Below are 22,638 nucleotides of genomic sequence, written 5' to 3'. Positions count from 1 at the left end.
GAACATAATAAATTGCCATATTTGGAAGCACTCTTAGCCTTGATGACAGTTTCCACTCTCACAGACATATGTTCAATCAGGTGCAGGAAGGTCTCTTGGGGAATGGCAGCCCATTCTTCACTGAGTGCTGCACTGAGGAGAGGTATCGATGTTGGTTGGTGAGGCCTGTCATAAAGTTGGCATCCCAAAACATCCCAGAGGTGTTCTGTAGGTTTCTGGTCAGGACTCTGTGCGGGCCAGTCCCCTACAGAAATGTTATTGTTGTGTAACCACTCTACCACAGGCTTTGCATTATGAACAGGCGCTCAATCATGTTGAAAGATGCAATTGCCTTCCCCAAATTGCTCTTTGACAGTGCGAAGCACGAAGGTGCTTAAAACATCAGTATAGGCCTGTGCTGTGACGGTGCAATGCAAAACAACAAGGGGTGCAAGTGCCCTCCATGAAAAACACGACCACACCATAACACCTCTGAATTTCACTATTTGGCACTACACACACTGGAAGATGATGTTCACTGGGCTTTCGCCATACCCACACCCTGCCATCGGATTGCCACATTGTGCACCGTGATTCGTCACTCCACACAACATTTTTCCACTGTTCAGTCGTCCAGTGTTTATGCTCCTTACACCAAGCGAGCTGTCATTTGGCATTTACTGGCATGATGTGTGGCTTATGAACAGCTGCTTGACCACGAAATCAAAGTTTCTCACCTCCCGCTTTACTGTCTTAGTACTTGCAGTGAATCCTGATGCATTTTGGAATTCCTATGTGATGGTCTGGACAGATGTCTGCGTATTACACGTTACGACCCTCTTCAACTGTCAGTGGTCTTGTCAGTTAACAGACGTGGTCGGCCTGTACGCTTTTGTGCTGTACATGTTCCTTCACATTTCCACTCACTATCACATCGGAAACAGTGAATCTAGGGATGTTTAGGAGTGCGGAAATCTTGCTTACAGACATATGACACAAGTGACACCCAATCACCCGACCACATTCGAAGTCTGTGAGTTACGCGGAGCACCCCATTCTGCTCTTTCATGATGTCTAATGACTACTGATGTTGTTAATTGGAGTACGCGGCAGTAGGTGGCAGCACAATGCACCTAATGTGAAAATTGTATGTTTTGGGGGGTTTCTAGATACTTTTGATCACAAAGTGTATTTGAATTTTGATAAGATATCTGTATGGTGTGAAAAGTGGCAATTGACCCTAAAGAAAGAAAAGTGTGAAGTTATTCACGTGGGTACTAAAAGAAATCCACTAAATTTCGATTACGTGGTAAGTCACACATATCTGAAGGCTGCAAATTCAACTAAGTACCCAGGGATTACAATTACAAATAACCTAAATTGGAACAATCACGTAGATAATGTTGTGGGTAGAGTAAACCAAAGACTGATTCATTGGCAGAACACTTAGAAGGTCCAACAGGTCTACTAAAGAGACTGCTTACACCATCACCATGCTTGTCCGCCCTATTCTGGAGTATTGCTGTGCAGTGTGGGATCCGCATCAGGTGGGACTGACAGACGACATCGAAAAAGTACAAAGAAGGGTGGCTTGTTTTGTATTATCACAAAATAGGGGAGATAATGCCACAGAAATGATACATGAATAGGAGTGGCAATCAATAAAACAAATGCGTTTTTTGTTGTGACGGGATCTTCTCATGAAATTTCAATCACCAGTTTTCTCCTCCAATTGCAAAAACATTCTTTTGGCACCCACCTGCATATGGGGAAATGATCATCACGATAAAATAAGAGAAATCAGGGCTCGCACAGAAAAATTTAAGTGCTCGTTTTTCCCGCACGCCGTTCGAGAGTGGAACAGTAGAGAGACAGCTTGAAGGTGGTTCATTGAACCCTCAGCCAGGCACTTTATTGTGAAAAGCAGAGTAATCATGTAGATGTAGATGTGAAGAATTGGTCCAATGTCTCCATGCTATCCATGCATCTGTTGAGACATATTTTTCTGAAGAGCAGAATACAAAACTGAATATGAATTCATGGGCTCAGAATCCTTTTGTATCCCATATGCAGAAGCCAGAAAATATGTCGAATGAAACCTATGAAGTCTTTTTAGAAATGATATCAAATTCAAGCATTTAATCATTTTTCAAAACAGTGTAACTTGATTTTTGGTGCGAGGCTTGTGATGAATATCCACAACTGGCCACACAGGCTCTGACTGTTCTTCTCATATTCCTAGCAACATACTTGTGTGAAACAGGATTCTCAGCTGCATTGACAAGATACTGCAGTAGACTGGACACTGACCTGACGTGTGTTCTATTCTCTTCTGTCAAGTCTGACATTAAACAGTTGTAAATGGAAACAATTTTATCAGTTTACAATAGAATGAATACAGTGTTATTTTGTGTATTATATTATGTGTGTTGCTTTGTATGTTGTTGTAGAAGTCATTAGTGTATAATGTCTCTATTTTTGTATGATTTTCATTAAACAATTATAATTAAAGAATGATCATAAAACCAGGTCTTGCTTATTTTCAGGCTCTGTATAATATTTAGTATTTCAGAAGGGCTCTGTTGCCAAAAAAGTTTGAGAACTACTGGTCTAGACCATGAGTGCTCCATATTTTGCATTCATTTGGTGTGTGTTGTCTTTAATATTTTTGACATTTCTTCTGCCTTTTCAGAGGATTTTTTATAATCATGTTTATTCAGCTACTTCCTTCAGAATATAAATGTGCTCTATTACAGTTTGAAACTCCATCATCATGGTTATATTGTCTGCAAATGCTAGGAAGTCTACTTCCACTCTGTTCTTCTTATTTCCATTACATAGCACCATTTTTAGTAACCTGTGCCATTCCTGTATACTGCACTTTTGAAAATAGGTGGTGAGAATTATCTTGCTGGGAGATGCCATCACTGTCAGGGAAGACATCAGTTACGAATGGGTGCAGCGGTCTGCAATAATGTTCAAATAGTCCACAGCTATCATTTTGCTTTCGATTACTACCGTAGGTCCCATGGAAGCCCAGTGAATATCCCCCAGACATCCAGTTTATGGAGCCACAGGTCATCTTATACCACACCTGATAGTGCACCTGTTTTTGGAGGTGGATGAAAAACATGTGTAATGTTACACTGAGCTAGGATTGTGCTGATTTTGTTTGATACTTTCCCAGCAAATGGCATACACACAATTGTGTTGTCCTTGTTGTGTTCAATGTGCTGGGTATATACATTCTGCCAGAAAGCACTCCAATTTGTCTCTTGCCGTATTCACTCTTCTCGAGTCTGTCAAGGTGGATGACCTCCCTTGGTAGGCTTTCCTCATTCAATATTGCACAGGTTCTGTGTACAGGGGTGCGTAGCACACTCTAATGCTCTGAAGGATGAGGGCATCTGGAGGCATGCAGGTGAAAATCAATGTGGGTGGCTTTCCTGTACACAGTGTCCCATAGGGCCATCTGCTTTGTCCTTGACTAGGATGTCGAAAAATGAGTGTTTGCTGTTCTCTTGCAATCACATGGTTAATTTGGTGCTGGGATGCTGAGTGTTAAGATGTTGGAAGAACTACTGAAACCATTCACTGATGTGTGGTCACACCACAAATGCGTCATCAATATATCTGAAGAAGTTTTCATCCCAGAAAGAAATAATGTAGATGAAAAGACAAGTTCAGAGATGTTGGTCATAGTGGGACTGAACTTCTCCCTGATCAGCTGTAGTGTACTCTTCCAGTTACTAAGGTCCCAACTTTAAAGACAGACACTAGCAGAAATGAGCACAAAAGGGCTATCTCACAGTTACTCCTCCATCTTTTATAGTCACAGTCACGAATAATCTCTTATTCTACGTGAGATTTTTGTGATTATCATTGAAACAGAAATCTGTTATTCCATATATGACTGAAACGTCGTGTGCATCAATATATATGACTAAAAAACATGCACGAATTGTTTCAGTTTGCTCACAGCTACAAAGTATGTATGAAGCTGTTGAAATATACAGTGTACTTATTTCAACCAGAAGTTTTATTTAAAAAAAAAAGTTAGTGACAATTGGATATATTTTGATTTAGGATATTTAATTTTCTAAAACCTCTGGGTTCCATTTAAAGTGACGTTGTTGTTGTTGTTGTTGTTGTTGTTGTTGTTATCTTCAATCTGAACTCTCCATGTTAATCTGCCATGTGCAAGTCTCTTCATTTCTGCATAACTACTGCAATATACAACAGTCTGAAACTGCTTACTGTAGTCAAGCTTTGGTCTACCTTTACAGTTTTTACCCCCAGACTTCCCTTGATTACCAAACTGATGATTCCTTGATGTCTCTGGATGTGTCCTATCAACTGATACCTTCTTTTAGTAAAATGGTGCCATGGATTTGTTTTTTCCCACATCTCAATTCAGTATCTCTGCATTACTCTCTCCATTACTTGTCCGATATACCCATGGAATGCAATTATCTGCCCTTTCCTCTTGTCTTCTTTTCATAAGCAATCAGCAGCACATATTTAATTCAACCTACAAGATCTAAATTAAAACATTCTCATTCCTATTTATCTGTATAAAAGTAAACTATTAACACATTGCTTGATGTTTGCAGTTGCAGCTGTGGGACACAGCTGGACAAGAGCGCTTTCGTAAATCTATGGTTCAACATTATTATCGAAATGTTCGTGCTGTTGTTCTGGTGTATGATGTGACAAAATTAGCATCTTTTCAGGTAAGTGAACATTTCTTCCATTTGAAAGAGAGAGACGTGAATGTGTTGATTTACCTAACTGTTGTTGCCTGCATCCACTCACCTATATTATAGCTAAACTTACTCTCCTTTTTCCTTCTCACTTGCTGTCATATAAACACAAGTTATGTAAAGGCCAACAGGTTATTAACTGTCTGGGTTTGGTTTAAATGAATCACAAGTTTTTGAAGTAATGTCAGCAGTATTTTAATTGTGTGTCAAACTGAGAAATATACTGATCAGCAAAAACATTAGGAGCACTTCCCACTGCAGCGTAGGATGCCACCTGGTGGCGTTGCGTGCATGTTCACCCAACATCGTTAATTACTACTGCAGTGGACATGGGAGCATCGGGATTTGAACATCGATCAGTGAAATATATTGGCTCTTCGGGTGAATCACATTTTTGCTGCACTAGGTTGATAATCGTCTCCACTAATGCTGTTATCAAGGTGAATGGTGGCTTGAAAAGTACAGCATGCCGTGAATGCAGGCTGGTGGGAGCAGTATTATGCTATGGGAGACATTCTCTTGCACTTGCCTGGGACCTGTGGTAGTAATCAAAGACACACTGACAGCTGTGAACCATCTTCATCCCTTCACGCATGATGTCTTCCCTGACGGCAATGCCATCTTTTAGCGGAGACAGAACCACACTGCAGTGGTTTGAGGAGCTTTACAGTGAACTCACTTTGATGTCTCGGTGACCAGATTTGCCTGATGTAACCTCCACAAATGTACCAACAAAGTGTTGTTTCCCTGATATGCAGAATCAGTGATGTATTTATTTCTGAAGACGGACAAACAAGCTATTAAGCAGCTGGTCATAATGTTTTGCCTCATCAGTGTATATCTTGGTCTCAACTGACACTGACCTCACTCTTAATCTGGCCAGATCATCATTTAGTAATTTTGTGGAGGTAAGCCTAGGAATGAAAAGTCCGAGATATTTACAATATGTTGAATAACTTACTGAAAGAAGCAATACATTGTATCATAGCACCATTAACATATTCTTTAAATTTATGTCATGTGGGAGGATCTTATCTTATCCTTAAAAACATTTAACGTGGCTCCGGTGTTTAAGAAAGGCAAAAGATCTGAGCCTGTTAACTGCAGACAGATTTTACTTATTCCAGTACTAGTCAAATTTTTTGAAAACATCATGTTTCAACAGATATATTGGTACCTAGATCTGAGCAAGATGTTAAGCACCTCACAGTTTGGTTATAGGAGTGTCTACTGTAGAACTCTTCATTAGAAACATTTTATCAGCAGTCAAAGACCATTCTCACACATGGATAACTTCCGTGATCTAAGTGAGACCTTCAGCTGTTGATTACTCAGTGTGGCTCTCTAAACTGTAGCACTATGGAATTTGCAGCAACAGATTATAACTAACTGAATCCATTTTATAAGGGAAAGCAGTTTGCGGCTTCCAGAGTGATGTATATTCTGAGGAGACTGATGACACTTGTAACTTAAGAGTATGTAAGAATAGCATATTTTGTATTTTTCAGTCCGTTTTTGGGTTCGAATTAGTGCTTTGGGGAAACTACAAAAATGTAAATGATATTTTTATAATTCAGAAGAAGGCAATCAGAATAGTGGCAAGGGTAGATAGTAAGCTTTTTTTCATTAAATATAAGATCTTGACAGTAATTAATTTATATATGTTTTTACAGTGTTAATTATATAGTTGCTGAACATACCTTTAACAAATTGAAAACATGAGCATAATACTAGAAACTGTACATCTCTAGTCTTACCACAGAAACTAACAATATCCATGTTTATGCAGCAATTAAAGTGTACAATAAATTTTCTAAAAGTACCCAGAGCTGTTGTTACTGTTGTGGTCTTCTGTCCAAAGACTGGTTTGATGCAGCTTTTTGTGCTACTCTATCATGTGCAAGCCTCTTAATTTCCGATTGCCTACTGCAATTTACATTCTTCTGAATCTGCTTAGTGTGTTCCTCTCTTGATCTCCATCTACAATTTTTACTCCCCACACTTACTTCCAATACTAAGTTGGTGATCCCATGATGTCTCCGAATATGTCCTATCAACTGATCCCTTTGGCTAGAAGTCAAGTTTTGCCACAAATTACGTTTCTCTTCGATTCTATCTGGTACCTCCTCATTAGTTACATGCTCTACTCATCCAATATTAAGCATTCTTCTGTAGCACCACATTTTAAAAGCTTCTTTTCTCTTCTTGTCTAAACTGTTTATCATCAATGTTTCAATTCCATTTATGGCCACACTACAGGGACAAATACCATCAGAAAAGACTTCCTAAAACTTGACCTATATTTGATGTTAACAAATTTCTCTTCTTCAGAAATGTTTTTCTTGCCATTGCCAGTATGCATTTTATATCCTATCTACTTTGCCCATCATCCATTCTTTTACTGTCCATATAACAAAACCAATCTACTATTTTACATGTCTAGTTTCCTAATGTAATTCCCTCATCTTCACCTGATTTAATTCAACTACATTCCGTTATCTTTGTTTTGCATTCGTTGATGTTCATCTTATATCCAACTTTCAAGACACTAGCCATTCCGTTCAACTGTTCTTCCAAATCTTTTGCTGTCTCTGACAGAATTACAAAGTCATCGCCAAACCTCAAAGTTTTTATTTCTTCTTCCTGAACTTTAATTTACTTCCGAAATTTTTCTTTGATTTCCTTTCCTGTTTGTTCAATGTACAGATTGAATAAAATTGGGGATAGGCTACAACCCTGTCTCACTCCCTTCTCAATCATTGCTTCCCTTTCATGCCCCTCGACTTTTATTACTGCTGTCTGGTTTCTGTACAAGCTGTAAATAGTGCATTTTGGTCCATGGATTTTACCCCTGCTACCTTCAGAACTTAAAAGAGAGTATTCCAGTCAACATTGTCAAAAGCTTTCTCTAATCTCCAATGGCTATAAACATGGGTTTGCCTTTCCGTAACCTATCTTCTAAGTGCATTAAAACTGATGGTTTGGTAATATTCACATCTGTCAGCACCAGCTTCTTTGGAATTGGAATGCTTATATCCTTTTCAAAGTCTGAGGGTATTTCGCCTGTGTTATACATCTTGCACACGAGATGGAAGAGTTTTGGCATGGCTGGCTGTCCCAAGACTATCAATAGGTCTGACGGGGTGTTGTCTACTCTTGGGCCCATGTTTCAGCTTAGGTCTTTCAGTGCTCTGTCAAATTCTTCTCGTAGTATTATGTCTCCCTTCTCATTTTCATCTATGTTCTCTTCTGTTTCTATAATATTGTTTGCAAATTCTTCTCCCTTGCAGAGAGGCCCTCTATATAATCCTTCCACTGTTCAGCTTTCCCATCTTTGTTTAGGTCTGATATTCCAACAAAGCTCTTGATGTTCATAAAGCTTGTTCTCTTTTCTCCAAAGACCTCTTTAATTTTCCTGTAGGTGATATTTCTCTTTCTGCTAACGATATATGCTTCTGAATCATTACATTAGTCCTCTAGCCATTTGCACTTCATGTCAGTCTCATTTTTTAGACATTTGTATTCCATTTTGCCTGCCTCATTTGCTGCATTTTTATATTTTCTCTTTCATCAGTTAATTTCAGTATCTCCTGTGTCACCCAAGGATTTCTACTAGGCCTTGTCATTTTACCTATTTGATTCTCAGCTTTCACTATTTCATCTCTCAAAGGTACCCATTTATCTTCCACAGCATTCCTATCCGCTGTTATAGTCAATCATTCCTAATGCTTCCTCTGAGACTCTAAACAACCTCTGGTTCTTTCAAATTATCCAGGTCCCATCTCCTCAATTTCCTACCTTTTTGCACTTTCTTTAGTTTTAATCTATAGTTCGTAAAAAATAAATTGTGCTCAGAGTCCACATCTGCCCATGGAAATGTCTACAATTTAAAATCTGGTTCAGAAATCTCTGTGTTACCATTGAATAATGAATCTGAAACCTTCCGGTGTCTCCAGGTCTCTTTCAAGTATACAGCCTTCTTTTATTAATCTTAAACCAAGTGTTAGCGATAACTAAATTATGCTCCGTGCAAAATTCTGCTAGGTGGCTTCCTCTTTTATCCCCCCTCCCCCCACTCACACTTAGTATTCATCTACTATTTTGACTTCTGTTCCTTTTCCAACTATTGAATTCCAGTCCCCCATGACTATTAAATTTTCGTGTCTCTTAACTATGTGAATAATTTCTTTTATTTGATCATACATTTCTTCAGTCTCTTCACCATCTCCAGAGCTAGTCGGCATATAAATTTGTACTACTGTGGTGGGAGTGGGTTTTGTGTCTATCTTGGCTACGATAATGCGTTCACTGCGCTGTTCATAATAGCTTACCCACATTCTTATTTTCTTATTCATTATTAAGCCTACTCCTGCATTACCCCTATTTGATTATGTGTGTATAACACTGTATTCACCTGACCAGAAGTCCTGTTCCTGGTGCCGCTGAACTTCACTGATTCCCACTATACCCAACTTCAAGCTATCCATTTCCCTTTTTAAATTATCTGATCAACCTACCTGATTAGGGCTCTAACATTCCATTCTACAATCCATAGAAGCCAGTTTTGTTGCTCCTGATGTCTATATCCTCCTGAGTAGTTCCCACCTGGGGATCCAAATAGGGAACTATTTCACCCCTGGAGTATTTTACTCCAGAGGATGTCATAATCATTTAGTCATACAGTAGAGCTGTACTTTTCCCTTGCTTTCAGCCATTCGCAATACCAGCACAGCAAGGCCGTTTTGGTTCATGTTACAAGGCGAAGATCAGTCAATCATGCAGACTGTTGCCTCTGCAACTACTGAAAAGGCTGCTGTCCTACTCAGGAACCACATGTTTGTCTGGCCTCTCAAATTATTTAAGAAAAAGGTGTACAGTTTCTTATCAATTTAAATCTGTAGAAGAATTCCGCAACATGCTGATTATAACTTTGTAACACTGTTTTTATTCAGAATTTCTCATTAAGAAATATTAATATGCTAAGTTAAACATACTTATGAATCCTGCACAATTTATGCCAAATGTGTAATAAAGTCTCTGAATATATTAACACTCGGTATCATAGTCTAAGGTGACCACTTCTGTATAAGCTGTTTTTAAGAACTGCACTATACAGTTTTATGTTTAGTACATGCACTTTTGCAAATAATAAATACTTAGCATCTGACAATGTGATCAACAGTTGGTGCAGAGATCAGGTACATCACATTGGCGGTATACTCATATTAAATAGCGTTTCTCCCTCAACCTGAGAATAGCTGCACAGCCGAAATGATTCCCTGTTAGGTTTTCCACCAGTTTTCCACCACTCATTCTTACACCAGAACATCAAAGAGAAAATTATAAAACAACCATCAGATTCATTCGATATAATTACACTGACAAAAGATCAGGATAGCCCGAAAACTAACTTTATTATAGTTGCTAACAAGGGAAAGTTACTAGTACCCTTGTCAGATTTTTGGGTCACTGCACTTGCAGAATGTAGATGCAGATATAGAATGGCAGATAATGAAACAACTTGTTGAAAATTTTACGGGGTCTGGGTAGGACAAGAGTCAGCTTGATAAACTGAGCAAGAAGCTTATTTAAGCATGTTTAACACTTAGAAGCATCTTTCATTTCAAAAGGAAATTGTATCTTCATTTATAACAGTATACTCTCCATTGCCTTGTGGAATTTTTTTCTGGGGTAACACAGCTTAAGCCAATAAACCACAAGAGAGATTCCTCCACAAAAATGTGCTAATGGTGTATGGCTGTACCCTGAGTGTCAGTTATGGAAGGAGTGATAGTTGGTGACTAATCCTTTCATCACTGCAAGAATCAGGGATGATGAGTGAGAAATGGTTTGTCTGGGAACCATTTTAAGAGTACGGCATTGAAAAATAGAAGGTATGATTAAGATGAAGCAGTTCATCCTATCTGTGCTCCACAACAGGAACAATTCTTTATGCCTGAGACACACACACACACACACACACACACACACACAAAGACAAAAGGCATAGGCTTGATAAATGATATATTGTATACACAGTATGGTTGTGCAGTTTATGTAAAAACTGGAATCAAAATTTGATCTGTGCATCTTCATCTTTTCATGGCACAATGATTGTCTCATAAAATTTTGGGTGTGCAGATGTGCAAATTTCACTTTGTCTTTCAATGTTTCGGCTGTGTATTGTCCAGCCTTCTTCAGAGTGAGTCCGGTGACTGATACTCCAGTACTTGCTCAATCCTTTTAAACCTCTGCACCACGTCATTGTGCATGTGGCTGCAGATACACAAAGCAAGTGGGGTGGCGCAGTGGTTAGCACACGAGACTTGCATTTGAGAAGACGACGGTTCAAACCCACTTCCAGCCATCCTGATTAGGTCTTCTGTGATTTGCCTAAATCACTTCAGGCAAATGTCAAGGTGGTTCCTTTGAAAGGGCAAGGACAATTTCCTTCCCATCCCTCCCTAGTCCAATGCGATTGATGACCTCGCTGTTTGGTCCCCTCCCACAAATAAAACAACCACAGATACACAAGGTGCCAGAGATGTTGTTTGGTGGCAAAGAGGTAAAAAATATGCATGAAATTAGATCTATGGCTGCACAATCAATCCATACGGTGATGTCGCAGTATCAGTGTGAGATACCGTTATGATGTCTTTCTGAGTTTGTTACAGATAGTGCCATATTCCATGATTTGTCCAAGCTGAAGCCACTATCACTATTAATTAAATTCATTGCCAACTGAATTTCAGCTGCATCTTTCACTGCTGAGCCCCACAGAGATGAAGTTGAGGCTAAAATTTGTATGTTATCACACACCATAGAGTGCCCAGTTTCAAAAACAGTGCTCTGCCACCACCGTAAGAGCCGGGTGTACCTGTGGTGCTCTGTGCATCTATCAGGAACTATACATGCCCTCTATGTGATGTATGAATGGCCACACTCACAGGGGATCCAGTAACCCCATGTTTCATATTTTCGAAGCATTTGATGGAACCCAGGAGTAGTGCTGTCTTTGGGTGGAGGGCGAAAAATCACTGTCACTATGTGTTTGCTGAGGACCCATCCTATTTTTGATGATAGGCTTCCCGCATATGGCAGAAAAGCCATGGATTTAAAACTTTCCATGTCTTCTTCTGCATATCTTATTCCCACTGTTGGTTTCATTCATAGTGCCTTATGTATCTGCTGTGGAGAGTCCCCGTTGGCTTCAAAAACTTTTCTCTGGTGTAGAAATTCATCCTCCAGACTGCTCTCATTGGAAATGACATATGCTTTGCGTACCAGAGTTTTGCGAACACTCATTGTCTGAGAAGGATGGTGGCAGCTATTTGCATGTAACTATAAATCTGTTTCGGTTGTTTTCCAGTGTACTGCATGTACCAAAGTGCCAATATTTATGCATCATATCAAAACATCCAGAAATGGAAGGGATCCATCTTTTTCAATTTCCATCATGAACTGAATTTGTCTGTGGATGGAATTTAGATGATTTAAGAATTATTTCACTTCATCTTCATTGTGAGGCCACACTACAAACCTGTATCAATGTACCTCCAAAATAGTGTGGGCTTCAAGCTAGCAGATTCCAGCACCTTTTCCTCAAAGTCCTCCATAAAGACATTGGCCGCCAAGGGTGACAAAATTTCTTATTGAATAAAAAATATATGAGGTCAAGGCATGTTTAAACAAATCTGAAATCTCTTTATCAAAGGCTTTGGCAATTATAAATAATGATTCTGAAAGAGAAACCTTTGTGAATGATGACACTACATCAGAACTGACTAATGTATCAGAACTGTTCAGTTTGAGTGATTTTAGTTTGCCAGTGAATTCTGCAGAGTTATGTATGTGATGAGCGCATTTTCCCAGAAGAGGCCTTTGCACAGTCACAGGTTGGAGAGCCAATGTTACTCACTATCAGATGCAGAGGAACACGTTTCTTACGGATCTTTGGAAGTCCATAATGCCTAGGAGGAACCACCCCACTTGGTTCAATCTTCATGTAATTTCTGGTGGAAAGGGGAGGCATTCAGAAGCAAAGTGGTCTTCCTTACCACCTGTTTGGTGGGGTGTTTACTGATCTTCTGGTATATGCTATCACTCAGTAAACTATTCATTTTATTGTGATAGTTGTCATGAGGCATTAAAACAGTGATATTACCTTTATCAGCTGGTAGAACCACCATCTCGGTAACCTGGCAAAATTTAAATAGTGCATCCCTCTCTGCCATAGATATGTTACTGCTTTCCGGGTGAGCCTTCGTAACTGCTCCACATGTTTTGTGTCTTATTTCTTCTGCTGAATCCACGGAAGGAGGTCGAACAGCTTCTTCTGTGTCACTGATGAATGCAGGTATTGGTAAATGCTTTGGCATGGGTGCAAAGATCAGTCCTTTGCTTTACTAAATGACCGAAATTTTATGGAACAGTCATTGCACTGTGAAAATATGAAGGTGCACATTGATTACCTCTTTGCAGAGGAGACCATTTTAAGTGTTTGGCAATTGTATGAGTTACGAGACTTGAGAGTGAGGTTTCTGAGTTCGATGAGTGAACGAGTTACAAAACTTGAGAGTGAGCTAACTGAGCTCTTTAAGTTTTTTGTTAAGGTGTCATGGTCACAACATAGTTCCGAAGTTTGCCAGGTTTGTACTTTTCATAAAATCAACTGCCATGAATAAGATTTTAAGGGATGTTGGTGCTGCTGCTGTTAAGAAGATTCGCTTTACCCATCAAAAGTTGGAACTGGATTCTGAACAATTTTATTGCCTACATCTGAAGATATCTGTGGAGTTACCCTACAATTCATGGAACTGGACAGATGGTATAACGAAAGTCAGACTAGGTTGGTAAAGTGAGCTCTTTGAGACAGATGGCAAAGTTTAGCCAGCTTGAGATGTCTTCACAGCAAGAAACTGTTATTTGATGCTCTGTCATTAATGTGATGGATAAAGATTTGGATGGTGTTACATGGTGGTTTTAAATAAAGGACTGAACTTTGCAACAACACCAAAGGTTTTACCAAAATCTGTGTTCATCAGTGCTGTTGAAGAAGCTGTTTGACCTCTTGCTATGGATTCAGCAGAAGAAATAAGACAAAACTCATTGAGCAGTTATGAAGGCTCATCCAGAAAGGAGTAACATTTCTATGGCAGAGAGGGCTGCACTATTTAACTTTCGCCAGGGTATTGTGACGGTAGTTCTTCCAGCTGATAAAGGCAATGGCATTGTTTTAATATCTTGTGACAACTATCGTAATAAAATGAATTGTTTACTGAGTGATAGCACATACCAGAAGATCAGTAAAGACCCCAGCAAACAGGTGGTAAGGAAGACCGCTTTGCTCCTGGACACCTACCCCTTTCCACCAGAAATTGTGTGAAGAGTGATACCACATGGTGTGGTTTCTCCACGGCTTTATGGACTTCCAAAGATCTGCAAGAAAGTTTTTCTTCTGCATCTGATAGTGAGTAACAAAGGCTCTCCAACCTGCGACTGTATCAAATACTTAGTGAAATTATTAAAGCCTCCTGTGGGAAAATGCACTCATCACAAACGTAACTCTGTAGACTTCACTGGCAAACTAAAATCAGTCAGTATCATTGCCAATGAGAGCAGTCTGGAGGATGAGTTTCTACACTCGAGAAAAGCTTTTGAAGCCAATGGGTATTCTCCACAGCTGATACATAAGGCATTAGGAATGAAACCAACAGTGGACATAAGAAATGCAGAAGAAGACACGGAAAGTTTTAAATTCATGGCTTTTCTGCCATACACAAGAAGCCTATCGTCAAAAATAGGATGCATCCTCAGCAAACACAAAGTGAAAGTGATTTTTTGCCCTTCATCGAAGACAGCAGTTCTCCTGGCTTCCATTAAACATGATTTGATGCTTCGGAGGCCTGGGGTTACAAGATCCCCTGTGAGTGTAGCTATTCGTACATCGGACAGACAACGTGTACAGTCCATGAGAGATGCACAAAACACCCCAGATACAACTGGCTCTTACAACCTTACAAATCAGTGTTGGCAGAGCACTGTATTTAGACTGGGCACTCTATGGTGCAAGTTAACATCGAAATTTTAGCCTCAACTTCATCTTTCTGGGAGACAGTAGTAGTCAGTTAGCGACTATTTTAATTGATACAGATAGCGGCTTCAGCTTGGAGAAATCTTGGAATCTGGCACTTTCTGTAATAAACTCACAAAGACTCTGTAACGGTACAGCTTGCAGTGATACTTCGGTATCACCATGTGCATATGTTGTACCTCTTTGCCACCAATCAATGTCTCTGGCACCTTGTGTATCTGTGGCTGCATGGCCAGTGGCCCAGTCCACAGGTTTAAAAGGCTGGAGCAAGTGCTGGAGTGTCAGTCACCCGGCTCACTCTGAAGATAGCTGGATGGTATACAGCTGATTTATCAGAAGGAAAGGAACAAAAATTTGGTCTGTTTCTGCCATCCAAGAAGGTATTATTGGTATAATTATGGTACAAGTGAAGATTTGTGACATCCACATACAAACCAGTGGCAGAAGAACTTCCATTCTACCCTCTGAAGAATTTCAGTTCACATAAAGTTCAGTTTTTAGTTTGCAATTTTAATAAGCAGAACATTGTGGGGATGGAGATTGGCAGTGGGAAACATTAGCCTAATCAAGTGGGTGTCAAAGTTTTTGTATCTGTAGCTACCTTGACTTCAACATAAAAGTGCATAGCTCCATCCACACATGACATCCCACTTGCAGTGGGAGGGGGAGATAAATAAGCTGAAGTGTCGAAAGAAAAATAAATAATAATAGTTATTTCTTTCTTAACTTTGGCATAACACTTTTTAATCAACTTTTAATGTTGTTACATCTTATCGCTGCAACAAAATCAATGGGAAGGACGAGCTTGCTATTTCATCTCAAGTTCTTCAAAGCTCGGCACAAGAGTGGAAATTGTGACTCACATCTCTTTCTCCACGTTTATTCACTATCTATATTTTGCCTGGTAGAATGCTGCACAGAGCATAATTTAATTATGGCTAACACCTGGTTTAAGAATTATGAAAGATGGTTGTGTATGTGGTAGAGATCTGGAGACACCGGAAGGTTTCAGATTGATTATATAGTGGTAGGACAGAGATTTTGAAACCAGATTTTAAATTGTAAGACATTTCCAGGGGCAGGTGTGGACTCGACCACAGTTGATTGGTTATGAACTGTAGATTAAAACTGAAGAAATTACGAAGAGATAGGAACTTAAGGTGATGGGACATGGATAAGTTGAAAGAACCAGAGGTTGTTAAGAGTTTCAGAGGGAGCATTAGGCAATGATTGACGACAGGCGAAAGGAATACAGTAGAAGACAGATCGTTAGCTTTGAGAGATGAAATTGTGAAGGCAGCAGAGGATCAAATAGATAAAATGACAAGGCCTAGTATAAATTATTGGATAGCACAGGAGATACTGAATTTAATTGGTGAAAGTAGAAAATATAAAAAGTAGCAAGTGGAGAAAGCGAAAGTGAATAGAAAATCTAAAAAATGAGATTGACAGGAAGTACGAAATGACTAAACAGGGATGCCTAGAGAACAAATGTAAGGATTTAGAAGCATATTACACCAAGGGAAAGGCAGCTACCACCTGCAGGAAAATTAAAGACTTTGTTTGTTTGTTTGTTTCATGCTCCATGCGTCATTTTGCATGATAAACCATAATTATGTGGAACGAGTCAGTGACCTTTAGAGAAAAGAGAAGCAGCTGTTTGACATCAAGAGTCCAGATGGAAAACCAGTACTAAGCGAAGAAGGGAAAGCAGAAAGGTGGGAGGATATGTAGAGGGGCTATACAATAGAGATAAACTTGAAGGCAATGTTGTTGGAAGGGAAGAGGATGTAGATGAAGATGAGATGGGAGATATGATATTGCAAGAAGAATTTGACAGAGCTGTCAGGGAGTACTGAGAGCCTTGGGAGAGTGAGCCATGATGAAACTACTCCATCTGGTGAGCAAGATGTATGAGACAAGTGAAATACCTCCAGACTTCAAGAAGAATGTAGTAATTGCAGTTTCAAAGAAAGCAGATGCTGACAGGTGTGAGTATTATCTGACTATCAGTTTAATATGGTGAAGTTCAAAATATCAGCTGCATTTGTGACTTTATTTTGTTATAAACATGACCAGTTTTGGGAAAATTATACACCCATCTTCATGTGTACAAATTTACTGAAGTAAGGGAGGAAACATAGTGTAAGACGTGCATACGTGGAACTGTAAAAAAGTAGCTACCAATGATAACTCACTTACAAACATAACCGAGACAGTGCAATTGCGTTAGCCAGTTTAGAAAAGAGGGAACCCCGAAAACAAAGTGAAATTTATGGGGCCTTGGAACTGTTGAGTGAAAAACCGAGCCAAAGTTGAAACCACTAAAATCAAACAATAGAAAGAGGAACTCACTCTGTTAGCTGTGAGGTGCTCACATGCCGTGGACACCAGACTGCACTGTGGAACAGGCGGACATGACAGTGTGGCACAGTGTGGTGGAAGTGGACAGTGTGCTGTAAAAGGTAAACTAGCATCTCGTATGAGTGCCCAGATAGAAGAGCTATCATGTGGCATGAGAGGGAAATGAAGAACTATGACAGCTGACGAATCCAAGCTATCACAAACTAAAATTTAAAACTGAAATAAGTGTGAAAATATAAAATATGATAAAAATTAATCTATAGTGATATAATGAAGAAACTGATAGTACAAAAATATTGATAGCACTAAATTGACATTGTTAAAGTCATGTGAATACAAATGTAATAATGCTTGGTGGAAAAATAATGTTCATAAATACCATAATAAAACAGCATTAGGAAAATATAAATATAAATTAGTGGTACTGATGGAGTGTGTACAAATGTGATGATTCACAGTGCATAATAATATTTGTGAAAGACATTTATAAATACTATTACTAACATTGACATGAAAGAATAATAGCCAAGAGAATAAAGCAAAAATAAAAGGGAAAAGGGGGAGGCGGAGAGGGAAGGAGAGTGTGGGGAAAATCAGCTGACAGCTATTACTAGTTTGGTATTAATAACAATGTAAAGTATAAATGTAATCTAAAAAATTGAGCAACAATAAAAAGGGAATTGAAAACAAAAATAGTTTTGCTGATAGAGAAGGGAATTGCCTAGAGTAATAAGAGTTGTGATAATAAATGGACAAGGAAGGGGACAGCAGGAAAGGGGTTGGGTCTGGGGGCATAGGAACAACTTAAAACATGTGAAAAAATAGATCTAATATTACTGAAATTTTCTGAGACCTCTTCTTGGGCTTCTTGCATGTTACTTGTTGCATATTTTTCTTCCACAATAGTAGTTTCTTTCTCAAGGCTGAAATTTTGTCTGACTGTACCAGATACTATCTTGAAGGAATACGTTCAGTGAATTGAGTTTTTCAAAAATGTCATTAAAATATGCCTGCTTCAAAACAATGTCACTGCCTGCGAACTTGTCAGAAAAATGTAAAGTTCATTCCTGAATTCATATACCCTTTTCAAGACATTTCTGCATGAAAACTAGTGAGAGTTACTTCGATAAAATAGGGAAATGTGCTCAGCCCTCAAATCAACACACATTTGTTGTCTTAAGTAGCTGACTTTTAATAAAATTTACCACTTTGATCACTGACTGAAGAACCATATAAAGGGCAGAGCCTTGCTTTTTGATGCCAGTACTTCTTGGTAAAAAAAAACAGTATGTCCAAAGGGAATGGGGAGCCTCACTACTGATCAGAGCTTGCAATCTGCCAAAAATGGCAGCCCTACATTGACCTCCATCTGTGCACATGCTCATACAATTTTTCCAATTAATGTTGTTTTCTTCCACAAAAGAGTGAAGTATTCCAAAGAGATCTGTCACTTCTGTTCCAAGAGTTATCTTTCTGCAGAAAAGAAGATCTTCATGAAATGTATTGTTGTATAACAACCACTCACAAAAATTAATTATTGTGGTTGTCTCTAGCTTCATCCAACTGAATAATATCACAATTACCTTGGAGTTTTTCTGCCAGTGGACTGTTAAGCCATATCAAGTATCCAGTGACTAATAATGTTGTCTGACAGGGAACACTTGCCAGTTTCTTAGCAGCTGGTAAAATAAGGTCTTTAGCTGCAGTATGAGGTTTCTTGCTCTTTGGTACATGCTACGCAACTTTATATGATGAAACGAGAGCCTTTCTAAGAATAATAGCTTGTATAATAAAGTGTTTTTCTTTCTGTTCCGTCCTTTCTTTGTGGGAAAAGTTTTCTCATTGTTTGTTTACCAAACTACTAACTTCCATGATTTAACTTCATATGTTGTTTCATTTTATTAGGAGGTAAGCTTTCAGTAGCTAGGACTTTGTAACAAATGACCTTTGCAACAGCAGTACACACAAAACCGAGACTCAAGTAACTGTTGTCATACTTCCTTCATTTTTATTTATTCATATCCTTAGGTCTACATAATGTATTTGAAATATCACATTCTGTACTCAAATTTAAAAATTTGTCTATGTTGACAGAGAAACACAAATCAGGAAGACAAACAACAATTACAAACAATCTGAGTTTGACAAACCAACTTTCAAACTAATGTAACTGTAATTTGAAATTAATTTGCTGAATGCAAATTCCTTGACATTAGCTGTATTAGGCATATATCTGCTACCCTATAGTGACGTATGAAAATTACTGCTGGATAGGGACTTACACACGGATTTCCTGCTTATTGTGAGTGATCGCCTTCACCGCTTTGGCTGTCCATGCAGTACCCTGGACTGACTCAAAGTTCCATATGTCACACTGTGTATATCATTATATCATAGCCCACAGAATTCATCACCTAGTACTCGCAACATTACTTGGATTCCTGCAGCAGCAAGAATGAGACAACGAGGAATCAAGACCAATGCTGTTGTCATTGTGTGCCTGCCGAGGCTTGTAATACTTGCATGATGTAGGCAGTGTGTCATACAGAAGTTTGTGTCACTCTGGGGAGTGTGCATGGATAGCCACAGTGGTTAAGACAACCACTCCTGATAAGTGTGAAATCAGATTTCAAGCAAAAATTTTCATGTGTCACTATTGGCGCAGATGTTTTTCCTGTTGTGGGTTGATTTTAAGTGATCGATATATTGTGATATGCCAAGTCTTTACTTGTTCCCTGTAATAACAGATACCTTCTTTTCTGAATTTCCCAGTCGCCATTTTGTTTTGTCTTGATGTTGTGGTCCTGCTATGCAGTGCAACATATTTGACTGCTGACTTCTTTTCTGATTGCATAGGGCTGAGAGCTATAAGAGAGCTTCTACATTTAAACAACTCACTGTGAAATTACAAAACATGGTTTCCACAATTCTTCTATATTCCAGTTAGTTCCCAATTCACAACAACTGACAATTAACAGAGCTTTTCAGACAACATCTTTATACATGATGCTTCAATACTTGACCACAACCATCAGTTTGTACTTAATCAAGATACCATGGCATAGACTCTATACAACAACATTCATTTTTCCTTAGTGCCTGACCATTGTCATCAGACCCCTTTCTTCTTTGGAGTCCACAGCATCCCAAAAGCATGACTGCAAAGTGCAAGTGACCCCTCACTGGCCAGTCCAAATTAAACATCCATTGTCGCTTTCTGCACTGTGCCCACATTCTTCTGCACATAAATTCCAACAAACCCGGGCACAGTGGATGCTCTTTACATTAGTATCAATTAAAGTCATGTTTTTCATGTGCACGTCTTTCATTGGTCTAGTGAAAGGAAAATGAGATGTGTTACTGTGCTTTATAGCAACACATACCACTACGTGGATAGTAAATCTGTTCCTAATACAGCTAATGTCAAGGAATTTGAATGCAGAGGATTAATTTTAATTTATATAATATAGCTGTGGATCATCAACTGTGTGTGTTCTTTCAGGCATGCACATAAGTAATTGTAATTGAATAAATACAAGAGTGTCACATAGTATGATCAACTGCCATGTAAGATGCTGCCATAGTAACATTTACTTGCCAGACCACTAGATATCACTTCTAGTGCACATGTCGTTCCTTTACTCAGAAAGGAGAAAAAGAAAAAAGAACAAAAAATTATTCTTATGAAACCATCGCAACACTCCTGCTGTAAGACCTCCACACTCCCAGGAGTTATGAAGCACACTTTCAAAATTCCGTGGCCTAATTCATTATGTGACATTTCCATATTCATTTAAAAGAAGACAAAAGAAGAATACGGTTTTTTTTGTGTGTGTGTGTGTGTGTGTGTGTGTGTGTGTGTGTTTGAGAAGGTTTGACCTCCATTTTTCAAAATTTTCCTGAAGAGCGAGCCAATTGGGGAAGGGCGCCATACATGGTCGATGTGGATCTGCACTTCCGCTCATTCTCCAGCTGTTGGGTGAGGTCACCCTCCTGGGTGCGTTTTCCTCCATCCTCTGTGCAGTATCACTTTCTGCACATTTGATGATAATAGACTTCTTATCTTGTTTGCGCCTGATATCCAGCACGGTAGCCAGTCCGTTGTGGTGGGGCACCATGTACCCTGTTGATTGTAGCCCCCTGACCACACAGGGATCGCTTTGCTGATGCCTGCACCATTAACTCCTTATGTATGCCAAGGAGTAGATGCCGTCCCCCTGGGGCATCGAGACTCCCGGCAATGGCCATCCTACCAGGTGGCCTTTGCTGCAGCTGGGGGGTGCTCATGGGCAGGGCCCCTGGTCAGTGTGGGCGGCATCAGGGCGGATGACATGCATCATCTCTTGCTGGTGGTCCATCACCAGCAGTCTCTAAGCGGACGAGGTCTACCTTCAGTGCTCAGAAATATGATCGCAAATCATTCCCCTCCCTGGCCACACCATGGGAGGAATGCGAGGCTAAGGATGGCAGCGAAGCTTATTTATTCCAGTACCTCGTATGTACGAGAGTTGATGGGGACTCTTTTATGTCCATGAAGCGTCAGTTTTTTGTGGAGCATTTAGAGGACAAGTTTTGGGAGTTTGAGGGCTTGTCCAAAATGCGGTCAGGGTCAGTCTTGATAAAAATGACATCCTCTGCAGGGTATCATATTTCATAGGGACCTTCTTTTGCAGTCTGACGATGAACCATGCAGCAGTTTAGAGCGGCAAGGTGTTCATTTTGTCTGGCGCGTCCACTGGGGTGTGAGGGGTAATCAGGATACCACCTGTGCCTTCATCTTGACCTTTGAGGGTGACACATTATCCGAGAAGATCAAGGTGGTGGTCTACTGCTGTGACGTAAAGCCATATATCCCTCCCCCGATGCGGTGCTTTAAGTGCTGGAAGTTGGGCCATATCTCTTCCCCTGTCAGGATTGTAGACGTCCTTCACATCCCAATACTCCCTGTGCCCCACCTCCAGTCTGTGTCAACTTTCGAGAGTACCATTTGCCTTACTCACCAGACTGCAGGATTCTCCAGAAAGAAAGAAAAATAATGGAATAAAAGACCCTGGGATGACTGACCTACACTTAGGCTAAGAGAAAATATGAAAGGCTACATCCTGTGCATATGAAGTCAACCTAAGGTGCCACTACGACAACGGTTCTACTGTAGTATTAATTAGTATTAATTATAGGCAGTGTATAGATGCAGAATGGTTGTCAGATTGTACAGTATGTTCACCGTGTACACTGTCCAGTAGATGAGATGGCACTGTGTGGAAAAGTCGTAAGTGAAAGTCGCACCAGTAAAAACGAACTTAAAAGTGCAAACAACTGCAAGATTTGTGACAAGAAAGTATTAAAGGGTATCCAGTGTAGCAACTACACTAGCCATTCGTTTCATGAGAAATGTTCCAAAGTAATCATAAAATTTGTAACTGATGATTTTACATGCTC

The 22,638-nt window shown here is 39.5% G+C and overlaps 1 protein-coding gene across 1 annotated transcript in view; it reads left to right on the top strand.

The window, feature by feature from the left end:
- Positions 1-22,638, top strand: part of LOC126199008 (putative Ras-related protein Rab-33) — a 99,897-nt gene that overhangs the window by 16,171 nt on the left and 61,088 nt on the right. The window contains exon 2 of the mRNA XM_049935688.1: positions 4,593-4,712. Coding sequence (XP_049791645.1) covers positions 4,593-4,712 — 120 coding nt within the window. The remainder of the gene's footprint in view (positions 1-4,592; positions 4,713-22,638) is intronic.

The sequence above is a fragment of the Schistocerca nitens genome, chromosome 8 (assembly GCF_023898315.1).
Source record: "Schistocerca nitens isolate TAMUIC-IGC-003100 chromosome 8, iqSchNite1.1, whole genome shotgun sequence".
Classification (NCBI taxonomy): Eukaryota; Metazoa; Arthropoda; class Insecta; order Orthoptera; family Acrididae; genus Schistocerca; species Schistocerca nitens.
The sequence above is the reverse complement of the archived record's forward strand: the minus strand, read 5'-3'. Positions and strand labels throughout refer to the sequence as shown.